This window comes from Pelodiscus sinensis, chromosome 5, assembly GCF_049634645.1.
Source record: "Pelodiscus sinensis isolate JC-2024 chromosome 5, ASM4963464v1, whole genome shotgun sequence".
Classification (NCBI taxonomy): Eukaryota; Metazoa; Chordata; order Testudines; family Trionychidae; genus Pelodiscus; species Pelodiscus sinensis.
The window spans coordinates 106150326-106169522 of record NC_134715.1 but is presented as its reverse complement, the minus strand read 5'-3'; the positions used below and the strand labels follow the sequence as shown (position 1 = coordinate 106169522).

Genomic DNA, 19197 nt, shown 5'->3' with positions numbered 1-19197 from the left:
CCAAGCGCCTTGCACAGAATTAAAAATGTCCGTTTCCTTACACAGAAGTTCTGGAGCATCCCATGTCTTCAGGACAATGTGGTCCCACCATGCTATGTTAGTTATCCTGTACCAGTACCGCTACTCCGCACACATGGAAAATAAGTTCCAACTGGAGCATTCAATAGGTCTATGCAGTCTGGTGTCAATAGACTCCCCTCAAAGTCCTTCTGTATTCTTCATCCCAGAAACTGTTCATGAAATGCCATCCAATGTCTTGCCTTATGTTTACTCCGCTGCATCAACCATTTGCTTGCAAGCAGCAGTAATTGATCAATGAGCTCCATGGTTTGTTCCTGGCTGGAACAGACAGAATTTGAGCAGGTTTCACAGTCAGAACTGATTTACAATATGGCAATCTGAAAGCACTTCTACACAGGCGATGGGGAGGACAGACAAGTTTTAGCACTAACACAGCTCCATGTGGCAAGGAAAGTAAGGGCTTAGGGATCAACACCTATGGACACAGGCTTGGCTAACAAGTATCTATAGTGTCATTGTGGACACAGCTACATAAGGTATGACGTGCATCTCTGCTGTGTGGACTGGCAGCAGGCGTGACTGATATGTGGACAAATGTACATGAGCCAAGACATGTATAAACTCTCAATATAGAGATAATGGTATATTAGCTCTTCTATAGGGATAGATGTTTAACTTACATTAAAGTTCTCCACAGTGTATTTCTTTTACTGAGCTCAAATAACACTGAGAAGAAGCAGCAAAATAAAATTTTAAAATGAAGTGTTCAGATTCAGGCTTTGGATGGGGAAAGGATTATATTTTGTACAAAAGGAGATGAAGGCAGGATCTATACAAACATGACAGACATACAAACTCTTATCTATGCATCCCACTATGTCTAATATCTCCAACAGAGTACCAGAAATAAAGGCTACACCCTGCCAAACTCCTTTTTCTTATCTTTCAAGCCATGAGACGGACTTTTAAGATTCACCAATGCGTGCCCCTTCTCCCCATCATTTTGCTATATTCAGCTTTTTGTCATCTGCCATTGCTTCAAAGTATCTGGCCAGACTCTCAGATGAAGTCAGCAGAGCTATGCCAATTCACACAGCTGAATATCTGGCTATAAATAAATTAATAACCATAAATAACCACCTAGATTATACATGAGAAAGAAAGCAATCTTAATTAAATACTATGAAATTAAAGGGAGTTACTAAGAAGAAACCATTTAAAGAGTCATCTTAAATTAAGCCAGTTAACCAACATCAAGAATTTAAAATCCAACTCAGTCCCACTATTTCTCAGTTTAACAATATTCAGCCCTTATCACTTTTCCAGGAACACATGGTCTAACCATCTATGAATAACAGGAGAAACTATTCATATTTTAAGTTACAACTGCACTTCAATATTCCAAGTGAACCTTTACAAGAGCTTTTAAATCTAATCCCTTAGTATCTTTAGTTAACTTTCTCTCACCAATCCATGTTCAACTCTTGGGGAGGTTTCCCATGGCTTGCTCTCTTCTTGAGTCTTGTTTTTCTTATGTATCTCTGGTAGCTTGCTTGCAGAGATCACCAGGATAGGTTGTGGAGTGCTTGCTGTTTAAACAGAGTAACAGAGAGGGTGTGTGTATGAGGATGTTCACTTCAGAGTTTTCGGTACTCTTCTCCTTCCTATTTCCAGGAAATTGTAGGAAACACACTTCTTCCAGGTTTGTTCTTGTTGTCTTTCTTTCACTGGTTTCATGCTCTCTGGATTGGTTTAGGTGATATCCACAGTTCCTGAATATGTAGCACTCATGTAATTGTCTTTGTTCTTCTTATGGAGGGAGAGCATCAGACAACTTCTAAAGTTAAAGATAACTTTTTCTTTGTATTCTGAGACATTCCTTCAATTTTAGTAGAGTTTGTTAGGAAATGGAATTCTGTTTTTTAAATATCCAAGCACCCCTATTCTGTATATACACAACAGTTTAGCCCTCAAAACAGACTTTTTAAAATAAATAATTTGCAGAGAGCCTTTCGCTTAAATAGTTAATGAGATTATTAATTCCTTATAACAATTTTTGGAGAGATCATTCTTTGTGTCTTCCTGAGTTGGGCGAGGGAAAAGTTTGACCACTGTCAGTAATTAATTAAATAATTATTTCCCCACTGATATAACTATTCTAAACTTAAATGTCTTCTTACATTATTTATTAGTTTGGCAAAGTCACTAGATCCTGTGCCAGTGCATAAAACATTTTACCATTTATAAAGTCATGATATTAGGAGCTTTGCATTTAACCAACACATTTGCAAGCATGCATTTCACAAAGTTGTCTGACATTTTGTTTAAGAAATAAACAAAGGGCTTACAAGATTTCCAAGTACACATATTTCCTACAAACTTTTCTGAATAAAGTTTTTAGTGCAATTATAAAATTCATTTAAACAAGGATACTTGTTGTGTAGATTTACTTAGGAGTTTCGTTTGAGAGGGTGAAAAATCCCAGTTTACCCCTAGATTTATTGCTTTGATAATTCAACCCTACATTCCTTTTCCCAAGCAGGTTTCTTTCTAAAACATGAATGTTTTACATTCTTGAGATAAGGCTTACACACTAAGCTGGGGGGAAAGGTAGATACGCTTAAGGGCAGAGATAGGGTCTAGAATGACTTAGACAAATTGGAGGATTGGGCCACAAGAAATCTGATGAGGTTCAACAAGGACAAGTGTAGAGTCCTGCACTTTGGACGGAAGAATCCCAAGCATAGTTACAAGCTGGGGACCAACTGGTTAAGTAATAGTTCTGCAGAAAAGGACCTGGGGGTTACAGTGGATGAGAAGCTGGATATGAGTCAACAGTGTGCCCTTGTAACCAAGAAGGCTAATGGCATATTAGGTTGCATTAAGAGGAGCATTGCCAGCAGATCCAGAGATGTCATTATTCCCCTTTATTCGGCTTTGGTGAGGCCACATCTGGAGTATTGTGTCCAGTTCTGGGCCCCCCACTACAAAAAGGATGTTGACGCATTGGAGAGGGTCCAGCGGAGGGCAACCAAAATGATTAGGGGGCTGGAGCATATGACTTATGAGGAGAGGCTGAGAGTCTTGGGTCTGTTTAGTCTGCAGAAGTGAAGAGTGAGGGGGGATTTGATAGCAGCCTTCAACTTCCTGAAGGGAGGTTCCAAAGAGGATGGAGAGAGGCTGTTCTCAGTAGTGACAGATGGCAGAACAAGGAGCAATGGTCTCAAGTTGTGGTGGGAGAGGTCCAGGTTGGATATTAGGAAAAACTATTTCACTAGGAAGGGGGTGACTGGAATGGGTTACCTAGGGAAGTAGGGGAGTCTCCATCCCTAGAGGTGTTTAAGTCTCGGCTTGACAAAGCCCTGGCCGGGTTGATTTAGTTGGAATTGGTCCTGCCTAGAACAGGGGGCTGGACTTGATGACCTTCTGAGGTCTCTTCCAGTTCTATGATTCTATGATTCTGTGTCAAACCAATATTTATATAAAAGGGAGGTGTTTTGGTGTACTCTCAATGGAACACTATGGGTAATTAACATAGTTTTATGATTAAGGAGAAATAACTGCCTGACATTTGACTTGTCTTCATAATGATAGTAGAAACCTCATGGAATTTCTTTGATTATCATGAATATTTTGTGTCATAACTAGCTAATCAGAATATGTATTGTTATATTTTCTAACATCCTGGCTGTAACTTACTTGTAGCTATGAATCTTAATAGTCCATAAACACAGACAACATTGTATGACGTAACCAATGGCCTAACAAAATAGTTTTATTAATATCATTTTTGCACCTATAGATCTTTTTCTCACAATATGCTTGCATGTGGCCAGCACCTACCTTTGCCAACCAATCTCCCCAACCCTCCAAAAATAAAAGAAAAATGGCTGATACAACATCCATTGTGATACATAAGGAATATGAATTATATTTTAAAAGTTTTATTTCACTTTTCCTCCAAAGCCTTATTCTCTTTTAACCATATCTAGGATCTCTTGTTGGCAAGAATGGGTTGATTTCTTTCAATCCATATTCTGCTCTCTCTACAAAAGTGGAAATCCCTATGTACCAACGTCTTGGGTACATTAGAAATGCCTTTTATGGATAAATTAGATAGATAAACACCAGTGAAAGATTTGTATCTTTCTAAGAAGCTTATATGGTCCCCATTCCCTTATTATAACACCTCACAATCTTTAATGTACTTATCCTTACAATGCTCCTGTGAAGGAGAAAAGTACTATATCCCCATTTTATAGATGGGGAACTGAGACAGAGAGAGATTAAACAATTTGCCGAAGATCATACGGGAAGTCTGTGGTGGAATTGGAAATTGAACTTGGGGTTCCTACATTCTATCTAATGCACTAGTTCCTGGATCTTCCTCCCTCTGGTGGCTGTAAGAAAAGTGAAATATCAGGGCTGAGATCTGCTCTTGGAATCAAAGAAAATAACTTGGAATACTGTACTATCTACCCAATTAAACAGAAGATTTGACATTCTTATTGCTATTGCCTATTGGAAGGGTCTGCATTCATTTGGAGGACTTGAAACTGCCTTCTGATGCATCCATATTAGAACTGCCACATTCGAGAGTGCTTTCAGTATAACAAATTTGGGCACCATAATGTTGCAATGTTTCAGTCATAGTACAATGATATTGCATCATAGTGACACCCTGCTATAGCTACACATAAACATGTAGTGACATAATGTTACCATGTGATGTTGTTTTGCTGGATCCAAAGTTATTTCAGGCTCATCTAGGATCGTCAAAACTCTGTGCATCTCCTAGGAGGGGAACCAAGATGGGTCACCACATTGCCATTATTATGATGTGTATTCTGGTAGAATCTCAAGACCTTGAACAAAGATCAGGGGACCATACCATGCAAGGTGCTATCCCTGCCCTTCCATGCTGTAAAAGTCTCAGAGGGGTAACCGTATTAGTCCTTAACTTTAAAAATAGCGAGTAGTCCTGTTGCACCGTAGAGACTAACAGAAACACACACACACACACACACACACACACACACGGTTGGCAAAGCTGCATGCTACCTGGCACATCTCCAGATGGTGGATAGGAAGGGGCCTCTTTTCAGAGGTTTGCTGAAAAATAAGTGTGCTTTGTCGTGCGAATAGGCAGCCGTGGACCAGCAGCGGCAACATTACCAGAGTGTGATGGGACATTGGGTGGTATCCAATGCTCTGACTAAAAGTCACAAGTGCCTGATGACAATGGTGTGACATGGCGAGTGCAGCCCACCATCAAATATGGCTGCCCTACCCCCTCACTCTGTTGGTTGAGGGTTTGGGATACTAGGGTCCCTGGATTACTTTGGATAATCTGATTTGCGTATGGTCATCGGCATCCAAGTGATAGTGACTCCTTATGTCACCCCAGGGAAGAGAACCCTGACAGAAAATTCCCCACTGACTTGTGGGTAGGTTTGGGAGATCCAAAGGCTATGGGATTAAACCCAAACAGATAATCCGGCGTGGAGGCCCCAAGGCGGATAACAGTGGGTTTCATCCAATCTGCTTTTCTGGCATCTCCTGCAGTCACCTCAGTTCCTAACGTACTGGCTCTTGTCTTTCCTTTGGATCTAACTGGGGCAACTGAGAGGGGGATAGTGCCACTTGGCAATACACTTTCCTCACACGCTAGCCCAGGCAATGCAGCACACAGGAGGAGACACTTACCCACACACAGCTATACACAGCTACTACAGGTGATAGCAGGGGCAGATGACCATTTTGCGGGGCCCCAGGCAGCATAATTTCGCGGCCCCCCCCCCTTTGCTACGGCGCATGCGCAGTGACGCCATGCGCATGCGCAGGACATTTTGTAGCGCGGGGCCCGGGGTGGCCACCCCGTTTGCCCTGCCCTATGTCCGACCCTGGGTGATAGAATAAACCAACTTGCCTCTGGCTTGGTAGCTGGAATGTGCGGACAATGTGTCCTGGACTTGAACCTGATCATTATCTTACAAACACGGATTCAATACGTAAAACAGCAGTCATAGACGAACAGTTACATAAATTGAATGTTGAAATTGCTGCTCTCCAGGGCTATGTCTAGACTGCAAGCCTCTTTTGAAAGAGGCTTTTTCAAAAGAATCTTTCGAAAAAGCCTCTTTCAAAAATGAGCGTCTAGACTGCAATGAGGTTTACCTGGGTGGTCGACAAATACCTTTGATGTCGGCAGGGGAGCGTCCAGACTATCGCGCTGAGCCGACAAACAGCTGATCAGCTGTTTGTCGGCTCAGCGTGGCAGCCATGTAAATTTAAATGAAGCGGCGATTATTTAAATCGCCGCTTCATTTTACTATATCCGGTAGCCTAATCTACATGCCTCTGTCGTCAGAGGCATATAGTCTAGACGTACCCTCCAGTCACTCCACTGCTACTTATAATTTTACTATCACTTTTATTATTAATCTTTGGCTACATGTTCTTCAAAAATTTTTTGCCTTCCTAATTATATATTTATACTTCATTTGCCAGAGTTTATGCTCTTTTCTATTTTCCTCACTAGGATTTAACTTCCACTTTCAAAACAATGCCTTTTTGCCTCTCACTGCTTCTTTCACTTTATTTAGCCACAGTGGAACTTGTTTTCTCTTTATGTTTTTTTTAATTTGGGGTATACATTTAAGTTGAGCCTCTATTATGATGCCTTTAAAAAGTTTCCATGCAGCTTGCGGGGTTTTCACTTTTAGTACTGTACCTTTTAATTTCTCTTGTCACTATTGTCAAGAAATTAAATTAAAGTCACTTCTTGGACCAGATCCTGTATTCCGCTTAGGACTAAATAAAAAATTGTCTCTGCTCTTGTGGGTTCCAGGACCAGCTGCTCCAAGAAGTCATTTAAAGGGTCAAGAAATTTTATTTCTACATCTTGTCCTTAGGTCAATATAAAGATAGTTGAAATCCCCTATTTTTAAAAAAATTTTTAACAGCCTCTCTATTCTACCTGAGCTTTTAAGAGTCACTATCACCTGGTCAGATGGTAATAGAAATGTAGCCGTGTTAGTCTGGTGTAGCTGAAGCAAAATGCAGGACTATGTAGCACTTTAAAGACTAACAAGATGGTTTATTAGATGATGAACTTTCGTGGGCCAGACCCACTTCCTCAGATCAAATAGTGGAAGAAAATAGTCACAACCATATATACCAAAGGATACAATTAAATACAATTAAATACTATTAAATTTAATTTTATCCTTTGGTATATATGGTTGTGACTATTTTCTTCCACTATTTGATCTGAGGAAGTGGGTCTGGCCCACGAAAGCTCACCATCTAATAAACCATCTTGTTAGTCTTTAAAGTACTATATAGTCCTGCATTCTGGTCAGATGGTCTGTAAGATATCCCTACTGGTATATTCATATTATTAGAGCATAAAATTACTATCCATAGAGATTGAATGGCACAATTTGGTTCATTTAAGATTTTTACCTCATTTGATTTCTACGCTTTCTTTCATATATAGTGTCAGCACAACCTGGTGTATCCTCCCAATAAGTTATGTACACTGGTATTACTGTGTCCTATTGATTGGCCTCATACCACCAAGTTTGTGTGATGCCTATTATATCAATATCCTCCTTAAATACGAGGCACTCTTGTTCACCCACTGTATTATTTAGACTTGTTGCACTGGCATATAAGCACTTTAAAAACATGTCACTCTTCAGCTGTCTGGCATTATATTATTGAATGGGACTCTTTTTCATTTGAATATTTCTAATCAGATCATGTCTGTATTTTATCATTTTCCATCTTCTTCTCCTTACTAGGAAATAGAGAATCTCCATTAATAGTTCATTCCCTAAGGCAGTGTTTCCCAATTGGTGCTCTGCGGAAGCCTAGGGTTCCATGAAGCAAAAGTAGGGGTTCCATGAGGAGCCAGCAGTCCCCCGCCCCCTCTGAAAGAGAAAGAGACAGCTAGCCAAATTCTTAAAGAAACAGCACAGTTGTTTCCTGTTCTTCCCTGGCAATGCAGAGGTGTAGCAAGGCGGGGGCAGAGAGAAACAGTTGCTTCCAGCCGGCATACTAGGGGGGTGCTGGACAGGGGTGACCCCATATGATCCACAGCAGGGAAGGAAGCACTTCCCCTCCCCAAAGGAGCTGGCATTCACTGCCTGAACAGCTGGGGCCGTGGCACCCGGCAACTTAGTTCCGTGGCCTTTCTGTGCGGTGGGGGGGCGGGAGGTCAGGAGACCTGGGGCTGTGCATCTCCAACTGTGCAGGCAGCACGCTCTGCCCTGGGACTCCCAGCCCCCTCTGCTCCCCCGCCCCCCGCAGGATGGCATCACGGAAGTAAATTGCTAGGGTGCAACAGCCCCTGCTGTTCAGGTAGTGTGTGCACCAGCTGTTTGGGGAGGGGAAGTGCAGTCACACACTTCCTGGAACCCAGAGGTGCTGCAGGATTGCCAGGTACTGGTCCCAGCTGCCCCTGTCCCCTGCCCAGACCCCCTCCATGAGTATCCAATCCCTACCCCCACCAGCCCTGTCCCCAGCAGCACCCTGCCACCCACCGCAGCACCCTGACCCTAGCCCCAGCACCCTGCCATCCACCTTATCACCCAGCAGCACCCTGTCCCCAGCCCCAGTGCCCTGCCACCCACCCTGGCATCCAGCAGCACCCTGCCATCCATCCTAGCACCCAGCAGCACTCTGTCCCTGGCCCCAGTACCCTGCCACCCACCCCAGTGCCCAGAAAGATGATGTCCCTGTCCCCAGCACCCTGCCACCTGCTCCAGCATCCTGCCCCAGCATCCTACCACCCACCCCCGCACCCAGCAGTATCCTCTCACTGGCTTAGATGGAGCCCATACTTCCTGTATATGCTTCCCTTTTTCCCAGTTCCTAATAAATCTAAACCTCTCCTCCTTACACCATTGTCTCATCCATGCATTGAGACCCTGCAGTTCTGCCTGTTTAACTGGCTATGAATCTCAAAAAATGTTACCATGGAGGTTTTGAACTTCAGTTGCTTATCTTGTAGCCTAAATTTGGGCTCCACAATCTCTCTCCTATACTTCCCTATGTCATTGTTACATATATGTAACATGACCATCAGCTTCTTCCCAGCACTACAAATAAGTCTATCTAGATATCTTGAGAGATCTGCAACCTTCACAGCGAGCAGGTTCTCCTGGTCATCGCAAACCAGCTATCTATGTTTCTAATGATCAAATCTCCCATATTACTGGTCTCTTCCTAATAACTGTAGTTCCTTTCCCTGGAGAGGTAGTCTCAGAGCAAGAGGGATACCATAATATTATCTAGAAGGGATCCCAAGTATGGGAATTTTTCTCTCAATTGAATGTTCTCCTTCCTTGAGACTTTCATCCTCTTCAACAGCAGAGACATTATCAGTCTGGGGCTCTTTTAATGTGTCACAAGAAGTCTCAACTTTGTAGCTCTCTGTCTCCATTAGTTCCTTCTGTTCAGATACTCTCGTCTCCAAGCATGTACACAGTCTCAGAGGGCCAGAAGCTCCTTGCATCAAATGCACATATATGCTGCCTGCCCATAGGGCAGGTAGCCAGACATGCCACATTGGGTGTAATAAGCTGGATAGACCCCACTCTGTTGCAAGCCTTCAGTCTGGTTTCTCTTCTCACTCCTAAAGAAAATTCCTTTGTTGTTTTGTTTTTAACAAGGGTTTTTCTGGCTCTACGTTTAAAGGATGTTAAGTGTATCTAAATAATGCATATTAATAGATATAATGGAGTTTGATCAGTAATTTCTTCATTTAAGAAAATACAATTATCAATCAATATTGTGAAATCATTTCTCATTATTATGGAAGCAATTTTTATGTGGAAAAATCATTCACTAGAAGTATCCTACAAACAACCCATTAGAAATTGTTATCCTTGGCCCCGATGATGATTCCAACATAACTGAATTGTGTGGCGAGGATTTCCATAGAAGGCAGGGAAGCAATTTCAGTTTAAGAATTCAGATACATTTTCTCCTGGTTAATCTGCAGAATTCACATGCTGTTGTGTCTCCCCAGATTCAGAAGGCTGTCTCCATGCATTCGGAGAGCCATAATAGTTTACTCAAGAATAGATAGTGCTGTCCTATAGTGTCTCTCCTTACATTAATTACAGAGACATTTAAGTATTTTGTTCTGTTTCCATGATTAGCATAGACTTATACTGGTTGTGGTTTCAATCTTCCACCAAAAAGCAGCTCTCAATATTAGAATGGCAACAGATAAATGACACTTGTCTGACATTGCGTCTATGTTGAAGAAGGATTAATTGAAATCTGTATTAATGTGCAAACCATCCGATACATTATGAAACATGTATTTACAATATATTCAAAGTATAATGACTGCTAAATGCAGTAGAGTTTCTAAGAGAAAGATGTGCACATGTCATAAACCACCATTATAATTGCAATCTTGACAACAATCTCAGTGGAAACAACAACATGGAGATGTCATTCTATGTATCTGACAAAGTGGTTTTTGACCCACAAACACTTGTGCCCAAATTCATTTTTTAGTCTTGAAGGTGCCACAGGACTCCTTGTTGTTTTCACAGATACAGACGTTCACAACTACCCCTCTAAGACTAATCTCAATGTAGACATCAAGAACTAAATGAAGATTGAGCTGCCATTTCTCACCCTTAGAAATTGTCTCTTCAGTTCAAAACTGATGCTTATTGGCAAGAGACTAAGCAGAAGCTTGTAGTGATGCTCTCTATTTTGTATCTGCTCAATGGATCAAGCAATTCAGTATCTATGGTTGTCAATCCACTGCATTTATAGTTAATTAAATCTCATTTCAGGGCATGCATTACTTCATACACATCACTATCAAAGCAGAAGGTGGGGGATTTAGCCAGTTTAACTCATCTAACTCCTTGTGATCTGAACTGAATGTGTCTCCCATAATGTCTGAATATTTTTCACAGTTACAGTGCTCATTTACTGTAAAAAGACTGAATAGGCAACTCCTAAATATTTCCTTGAGCAATCCATATTTGAATCTCATTTACATACTTGGTCTTCTATTCTGTGTCAACTTGCTGACTGAAAAACATTTCTCCAGCAGATCTTGAGAGACCACTACTGGGAGGGGATGGGGGAGAGAGGGAGAAGATGCCAAGACTAAGAACTTCAGCCCCAGTGGAAGTCTATAATGTTTAAACAGAATGACTTAAAAACTTTCCACATAATAGAATGAGAATGTAGACTCCTGAAGAGACAAATAATATATAATATAAAGAAAGGAACAATGTTAGCAAACACAAGCAAAGTCCATAAAGTAATGAGGGTTCCTCACAGCTAAAATTAAACAAATGGATAGCTAGCTAGCACCAATTCACAGTGTGGGGATAATCTCTGCCTGCCAGAACAGAACAGAGAAGTGTGGTGGAAAAGGAAAAAAATAGTTTTCAAAAAAGAGAAAAAATGGTCTTGTGGTTAAAGCACTGAAGATCAGAGATCTACACAGGTCTCCTGTGTATCTTTGGCTAGTTACTTAACCTCTCTCTACCTCACTTTTCCTACCTGGAAAATGGGGATATTATCATCATCTCCCTACCTTGTGAAGCTGAGGGACATAATTCATTAGATACTGGGACAGAAGTCAGAACAGCAGTGAAAAACAGTAGTTGACAAAAATAATATTTGTTTTACTGTTAATAGGTTTCCTATGGAAGAAGCCCCTGAGCAGTGTCTATACCTATGCATTTATTACTGACAAATGAACTAACTCCCCCCATTTGAACCTGGAAGTTTAAATTGTGCACACAGAAAGTTTCTATGGCTTTTCCCAGCGCCAAGTGGCATACACTATACAACAGATTGCTCACATAGGTACGGGCTATTCAAAAATAAGGGGTTGAATCTTAAGAAGGAGGCTTTCCTTTGTAGGAGTTCAATTTTGCCTGTTAGAACACTTGTACTTTCATGGTTAGGTATCTGAACTTTCCGCACACAGTTCCCTTTTTGAAAAAATGGGATTTGTGCATTTAAACTCTACCACGGCATGCACACACATTAGTGCTTCAGAAAGTGTTTGCACAGCACCTATCACAATGAGGCCCAGCTCTTAACTGGAGCCTTTGAATGCTACTGTAACAGATATATATTATTATCAGTGAGGAGTATGGATACAGATGCTTTGCACATGCAAACATGTACACACATAAATGGAGGCCAGACTGTGTTCCTTAAAAAACCCAGGGTAGAAAAACTATAATCTTTTTAAATAAAAGGGGAGGTTTTTTTTATTTAAATTGGATATTCATTTACATACAGATTTATTTAAAATGAAAGTTGAAGTTGGCAAGTTATGTTGAGGCCCAAACTTATTTAAATTATTTCATGGATTATAATAACTACAAACTTCTTAAACAGTATATGTTTATTGCCAAGCTTTCAACCAAGTCAAACTATTGAACAAGTGGAAGATACTGGCTAAGCACTGGAACCCATGTTTCCTGATGTGCTAAACCTTTTTGACATCAGTAGTCTCAGCTGCAAGTGCAGAGACAATATTTTCTTCATTATGGTTTATTCAACTAGATCAGTTCAATGACAAATCCATTCAAAGTTAAGAAACCACCTGGGAGTTGAAACAGCAGGAAAGCTTGTTTTCCTCCACCATTCTATGAATAAAAATTAGATGTGATGTGAGAGAATAAGATCTCCTAGTTCATGAAGGACACAGTGATGAGAAATGATCAGTTCAATTCACTAATTACAGATAATTCTTCCTTTGTTTAATAAAATCAGTTAGTTTTAAATGCAAAATATGTTGATAAACTTTCCAACATATCTAGCATTAAGATAGTTTTATTTATATTTTTAAAAAGCTGTTTTTTGCATTTCTATTTTGAATTTCCATCCAAATAGGACTTGACACAAATTGCAAGAGAAAAAGCCTCAGGTAGTAAAAAGTTACGGTAAATAATGATTTAAATCAATGTGCTAGATACAGTGTACCCTCTTGGTTAGCAAAAAGAAACACCAAGTTTAGGTGTAAAGGGCCTAGTGAGTAGCAAATCAATCTTTTCTTAGGAAAATATCTAACATGCAAAATGCCAATTTTTATTGAAACCAATCAAAATTTCCTGCTTGGTGATTTAAATCATGATTAAGATCCAATTTTAAATCAAACTGATTTAAGCCAATCTGTCCTGTTTAAAAATTAGACACACCATACAAATGAAAGCTCATACTGCTTGGCACTATTACACGGAAGGGCCTGGTTTCAGTCCCCAGACTTTTGCTCCCCAGGCTTGCAGGGGCTATGGGTACAAAACAAGACATGCAGGGGCAATGGGTGCTACAAAACAAGATACTCAGCAGCTGGCAAGCATCCCAGGCTACGTCTACACTAGCCCCTTTTCCGGAAGGGGCATGTAAATTTCATGAGTCGTAGTAGGGAAATGCGCGGGGGATTTAAATATCCCCCGCGGCATTTAAATAAAAATGTCCGCCGCTTTTTTCCGGCTTTTAAAAAAGCCGGAAAAGAGCGTCTACACTGGCCCCGATCCTCCGGAAAAAGTGCCCTTTTCCGGAGGGTCTTATTCCTACTTCAAAGCTCATACTGCTTGGCACTATTACACGGAAGGGCCTGGTTTCAGTCCCCAGACTTTTGCTCCCCAGGCTTGCCTACTTCAAAGTAGGAATAAGACCCTCCGGAAAAGGGCACTTTTTCCGGAGGATCGGGGCCAGTGTAGACGCTCTTTTCCGGCTTTTTTAAAAGCCGGAAAAAAGCGGCGGACATTTTTATTTAAATGCCGCAGGGGATATTTAAATCCCCCGCGCATTTCCCTACTATGACTCATGAAATTTACATGCCCCTTCCGGAAAAGGGGCCAGTGTAGACGAGCCCCCAGAGTGTATTGCGTGGCTTCGCAGCAACCTCCTTTATGCTCCCCAGTAGGAGGTGTGCTCAGTGATTCTTAACCAGAAGTGGATCTCTGAGGGCAAAAATGTAAAAGCAGATAAATAAAGCAGGGAAGCCTGTGAAGCTCCAACAAGGATGTGAAAGGAAGTCCTGACCAGTTGGTCTCATTGCCATGTAATATGCTGTGATGGAAGTTTTTCTTATTTATCTTATAAGAAGAAATAAGAAAGTCCCATTAGGAGATTAAGGGCCCAGTTCTTCTTTGATTTAGGCTCTGATTCAGCATGTCATTTAAGTACATGCTTAATTGTAAAACCTACTGGGATTTAAGCACCTGTTTCAAGTGCTTTGCTAAATTGGCATGGACTTAACATGTGCATTTAGGTGCTTTGCTGTATCAAGGCTCTTGCAATGTGCAAATTCACTGAACCCAAGGGAGCAGAACACACGGGCAAGGGCACAATTTAGTGCAGAGCATTATTTCTCAAGAAATTACATCTCTTTAGCAACTGGGTGTCAGTGCATGCCAATGATTTAAATTAAAGTGCAGTATAGCCTCCTACCGTATTTCCATGAGGAAAGCTGGTGTTACCAAGGCAACCTATCTGGATCTGAGGGAAGATAAGAATTACTCCTACTAATTATAATTAAGTATAGAGATGAGGATCAACTCTTTTATCTCCTTTGTGCCTGGGTGACCACCACGGGGCTCCTCTCTGGAGCAACTGCACTCTGAACCCAATCCTATGTGGGGCGAAATCCCCTCAATTCTATTGTCTTAGACGAGAGCCTCAGCATCTTGCAAGACTGAACTGTATGTTTGGAAAATGGGTAAGCATAGAGTAGGTAAATGCTCTTTGAGTTTTGAATAGCAAAGATCTATATGAATTTAAATTTGAGATTGGAAAATACAACCCCTCTACATTATCCCTTGTGATGGACATTACATTAATCACATTGGTGTCACATGTCAGGCATTCAGGAACAGAGGAGTCACATCACGGATAAATTAACTTTGCCTGTAAAACTTTTCATATAAAAACCACTATTTCGGTTTACTTTTTAGCAGAGAAACACAGCAACAAAATCCTTCCATTATTGACTAACTCAATGTACCTCCAGTTAGAATAATGAAAATTATTACAACCAATAAGATTAAAAACAGATAACTCAGAGTATCTATTAATAGAAGATCATACTCACCTTCTGCACTGTTATTCTTTCAGGTTCCATGGTGGTTTGGGCAGATTTGATTTCCAATGTGTGTTTCCCTACAAGATCTTCCAACCCCTTCACAAGCTGATCCTTCCGACGCGTTTTCTCATTTGACTGCCATTTAATTTTATGAAGTTCTTCTTTGTGCTGTTGCTTCATATCTTCTGTTTCAGTAGCTGCAACTTCCATGGGCTATAAAATACAGTGGCCTTATAATATAAAAATATTAAGGTAAAGTCCTAGAATCTGAGCAGTCCACTTGTTCTGTAGGAGATTTCATGTCCTGGAAGGTGAATTCCATTGGACAACACTGGTTTCTTGGGGGGAAAATCCCTTCCTGTAAAGCTCTAGGACTGTACACAAACTTTATAATCAAACTTCTCACTTTTTTTCATATTGCAAGCTACTTAGGAAATTAAGAGATCTCGTAGACAGCTGCACTTGCTTGGAGATAAAGTACAAATAAATTTGGTCCCCATTATGTTTCTCATGCAAAGAGTATATTTTTAATATCCAAGTACAATAATCCACTAGGGGAAGTTAACCGTTAAAGAGAATTGGCGTTGAATAATTAATTAGCAGGGGGCATTGTGGTCAATAAATGCTTTATTGTGTGGGAATTCACTATTGAAACTTTTTTTTGTTGAGCCTTTATATGGAATAGTTTCTTTTTTACATTAAATCAGCATCTTAACCTTAGAACAGGGGTGGGCAAAAGCCTCTAAGTGGGCTGGAAGTGGCTCGCCTAGGGCTTTGATTTGGCCAGTGAGGCAGTTCCAGATCCCACCCCCCTAATGCATTGCCTGGAAGCTGGAGATGCACGAGTCCTTTTAACTGCTTCAATTTAAAGGGCTTGCATCTTCCCCTCGTCCATCGAGCAATTAATTGCCTGGCAGCCTCGGGGAAGATGGGAGCCCTTTAAATAGAAGCAATTGAAAGAGCTTGCACATCCTGGCTCCCTGGCAATGTGCTAGCAGCACCAGAGCTGCAAGCCCTTTAAACAGAAGCCGTTAAAAGGGCTCGCAGCTCCCAGTCCTGCTGCTAGCATGTTGCCTGGGAGCCAGATGCATGAGCCTTTTCAACTGCTCCTGTTTATAAGGCTCGTGCCTTCTCTAAAGCTGCCAGGGAACACATTGCCCGACAGGCATGGGGAAGGTGTGAGCCCTTTAAATAGAAGCAGTTAAAAGGACTCGCAAGTCTCAGTTCCCTGGCAATGCGCTAGCAACAGGGCTGGGAACTGTGAGCCCTTTTAACTGATTCATCCAGCAGGAGCAAGCTCCTTAAATACAAACAATTGAAAGGGTTCACGTCTTCCCATTGGCTCCCAGGCAATGTGTTAGCTGTGGCGCAGGGAACTGGGAGCTCTTTAAATAGCAAGACTTGAAAGGGCTTGCAGCTCCCTTCCCCCACTAATGTGGGAGACAGGAGCCCTTTCAGCTCCTGCTATTTAAAGGCTCATTCCTTCCACCTGAGCCTCTGCCCCTTCCGGGGCAGCCTGTGACCACTTCAATAATTTATGAAGTGGCACTCATTCAAAAATTATTGCACAACCCTGCCTTAGGATGCCTGCACTGGTTCTCTTTCTCTTTTTAAAGGCTTGATCCTACAAGGTAATAAGCACTCTGTTCTGATCTAGAAAAGCACTTAAGCACAAAATGGACACTCTAAGCATGTGAGTAGTCCAAGTGAAGTCAACTAAATGAGTTAAGTGTTATTTTAAGTGCTTTGCTACCGTGGGCCAAGCACTCAGTACCTTGCAGGACTTGAGCCCTTACACACACAATCCAAAGACAAAGGAGTCAAAAGAACGATCCCCACTGATATCAATGAACTTTGGATAAGGGTACCATGCCTTAAGGGGTCTTGAAGTAAATACCTTTGTAAATACTTGTGTGTCTTCACTGCCTTTCTTGGTTTGGCTCTGTTTGGTAGAGGTCATTTGCTTCATCTGCATTATTTGATTCTTCAGTTCATCTACTTCTTTCTCAGCTTTGCTTTGGGAATTCAGTATAGTTTCCATTTCTTCTGCGTTTGTAAAATTTACATTTCAAACAACATACGTCACTTGGGAGTTTACAATATGAATGGCTAGCAAGGGGAAATATTTAATAATGGCATTAATGAGCATCTCACCTGCTTTACTCAATATTTCATTCTCCTGCAACATGAGCCTCTCTCTGGCTACAGTCAGTTCTTCTTCCACTTTTTTCACTGTGCTTTTGGACTCCAGCATCTCTTGTTGTGATTCCTTGAGCTGTATTTCCAAATCCTATAATTTCATATGATATCACTTACTTCTGTGGCATTCCTTCTTTTCATCTGCATATAGTCTATTTTATTCTCAAGCAGAGAGGTCATTAAACAATCGCCCATCACCATTACTACATAGTGATGTCTCAGACACTTGGGCTGTGTCTAGACTACATGCCTCTGTCGACCCCATTATTCCTCGTGGAATGAGGTTTACCGGGGCTGCCGACAAAGGGCTTTGATGTCGACAGGGGGAACATCCAGACTAGCGCGCGAGCCGACAAACAGCTGGTGAGCTGTTTGTCGGCTCAGCGCGGCAGCCATGTAAATGTAAATGAAGCCGCGATCATTTAAATCACGGCTTCATTTGCCTTTGCCAAAACAACAAATCTACATGGCTCCGTCGACGGAGCCATGTAGTCTAGACGTACCCTCCGTGACTTAAAAATAAACTAATTAGTTCTATCTCTATCTCTGTCAAGCACTGCAATGCTTCCAACATCTATTGGGGAGATCAGAACTTTATTTAAACTAGCTTCACTAATTGTCATCATCCATATACTGGCTCTGAAATAATAACAATTATAAATTTGCCCTCATATGGTGCTTTTCATCCAAAGGTCTCCAAGCATTTTTCATGCACTAAGGAAAAAATAGAAACTTCACCTGACTAATAGCCTTTAACATCCTTTTTATGTTTAATATATTTTAAAGACTTTTCTTGCTCATGGTAAGAGATATTTGTGACCCAGAATTGTTTCTTCTTCCCAACCTGTCGTCTTGTATATGTTTGTGAAAAGTAAAGTAGTCATAAATATGATAGCAGAAAAAGCCACCTTATAAAGGAGGGCTTTTATGTGAAAACAAATATTGTCAAAACTAGCAAAGTATTGGAAACTATGTTTTGTTTTTCCCCAAATTTACCCCAGAGTGAGTGGTGTTCTTTAAACACCCAAGGGAAGAGCCTAAAAGGGTGTGAAACTGCATAGGTCCATTTACTTCAAAGGAACACTGCCAATTTACTCTGGCAGAGGATCTGACTCTCAGAACAGATCTTCCTAATGTAATTTCAACTTGAGCCTAATTCAGCTAATACCAAAATCAGAAACAAAAAGCAAAACAAATACCAAAATCAGAAACAAAAAGATCTGAAATTGCCTCGGTATATCCAATTCCTTTTTATTTATATGATTTAATTATGTATTGCATGGCAGAAACACTGCATTTTCTTTCATTTAAACCAGTTTCTAGCATTACATAAAATATTATGGTATGTGGAAATAAATAGACGTAAGATGGCTGCATGATCTAATATGCATAAGCCATAGGCAATACATAAGCATGTAACAGCAGCATGAAAACTCTTTTTTACTGGTCTTTTTAAGTGTATAATTACCATCTAATCTTTATTAATAGGACCAAGTTCTAGGAAGTGTTGTTTCAATCCTTCACCTTCTGCTTCTTCCAGGGTAGCTAGTTTGGCTAGGCCAAAAATTAAGAAAGCATTTATGCGAATGCTTAATTTTAATTTCAGTGGGGCTGAGCAGCTGTTTACGATTAAATATGTCCTTGGTTTGCCAAATAGGGGCCTACATACTACAGGCCTTCTTGAAGCTGTAAATTAAGAATTAATTAATTGTAACATTAAAATTTGAAATATTACATTCTTAAGAACAGATACAAGATCCTGCACACAGCTCACTGAATAAAGAAGGAGGGCATAAAGCTTTGAGGATACATTTGCCTGGGGGAGCCTCAAAGTTATTGGATCTTTCCCTCCCTGTAACTCCTGATCATAGGAAATGCATGTT

The 19197-nt window shown here is 40.9% G+C and overlaps 1 protein-coding gene across 1 annotated transcript in view; it reads right to left on the bottom strand.

Moving 5' to 3' along the window:
- Positions 1 to 19197, bottom strand: part of FAM184B (family with sequence similarity 184 member B) — an 88744-nt gene that overhangs the window by 32644 nt on the left and 36903 nt on the right. The window contains exons 3-6 of the mRNA XM_075930681.1: positions 17270 to 17405; positions 17013 to 17161; positions 15125 to 15328; positions 4744 to 4815 (exon numbers count right to left, since the gene is read on the bottom strand). Coding sequence (XP_075786796.1) covers positions 4744 to 4815; positions 15125 to 15328; positions 17013 to 17161; positions 17270 to 17405 — 561 coding nt within the window. The remainder of the gene's footprint in view (positions 1 to 4743; positions 4816 to 15124; positions 15329 to 17012; positions 17162 to 17269; positions 17406 to 19197) is intronic.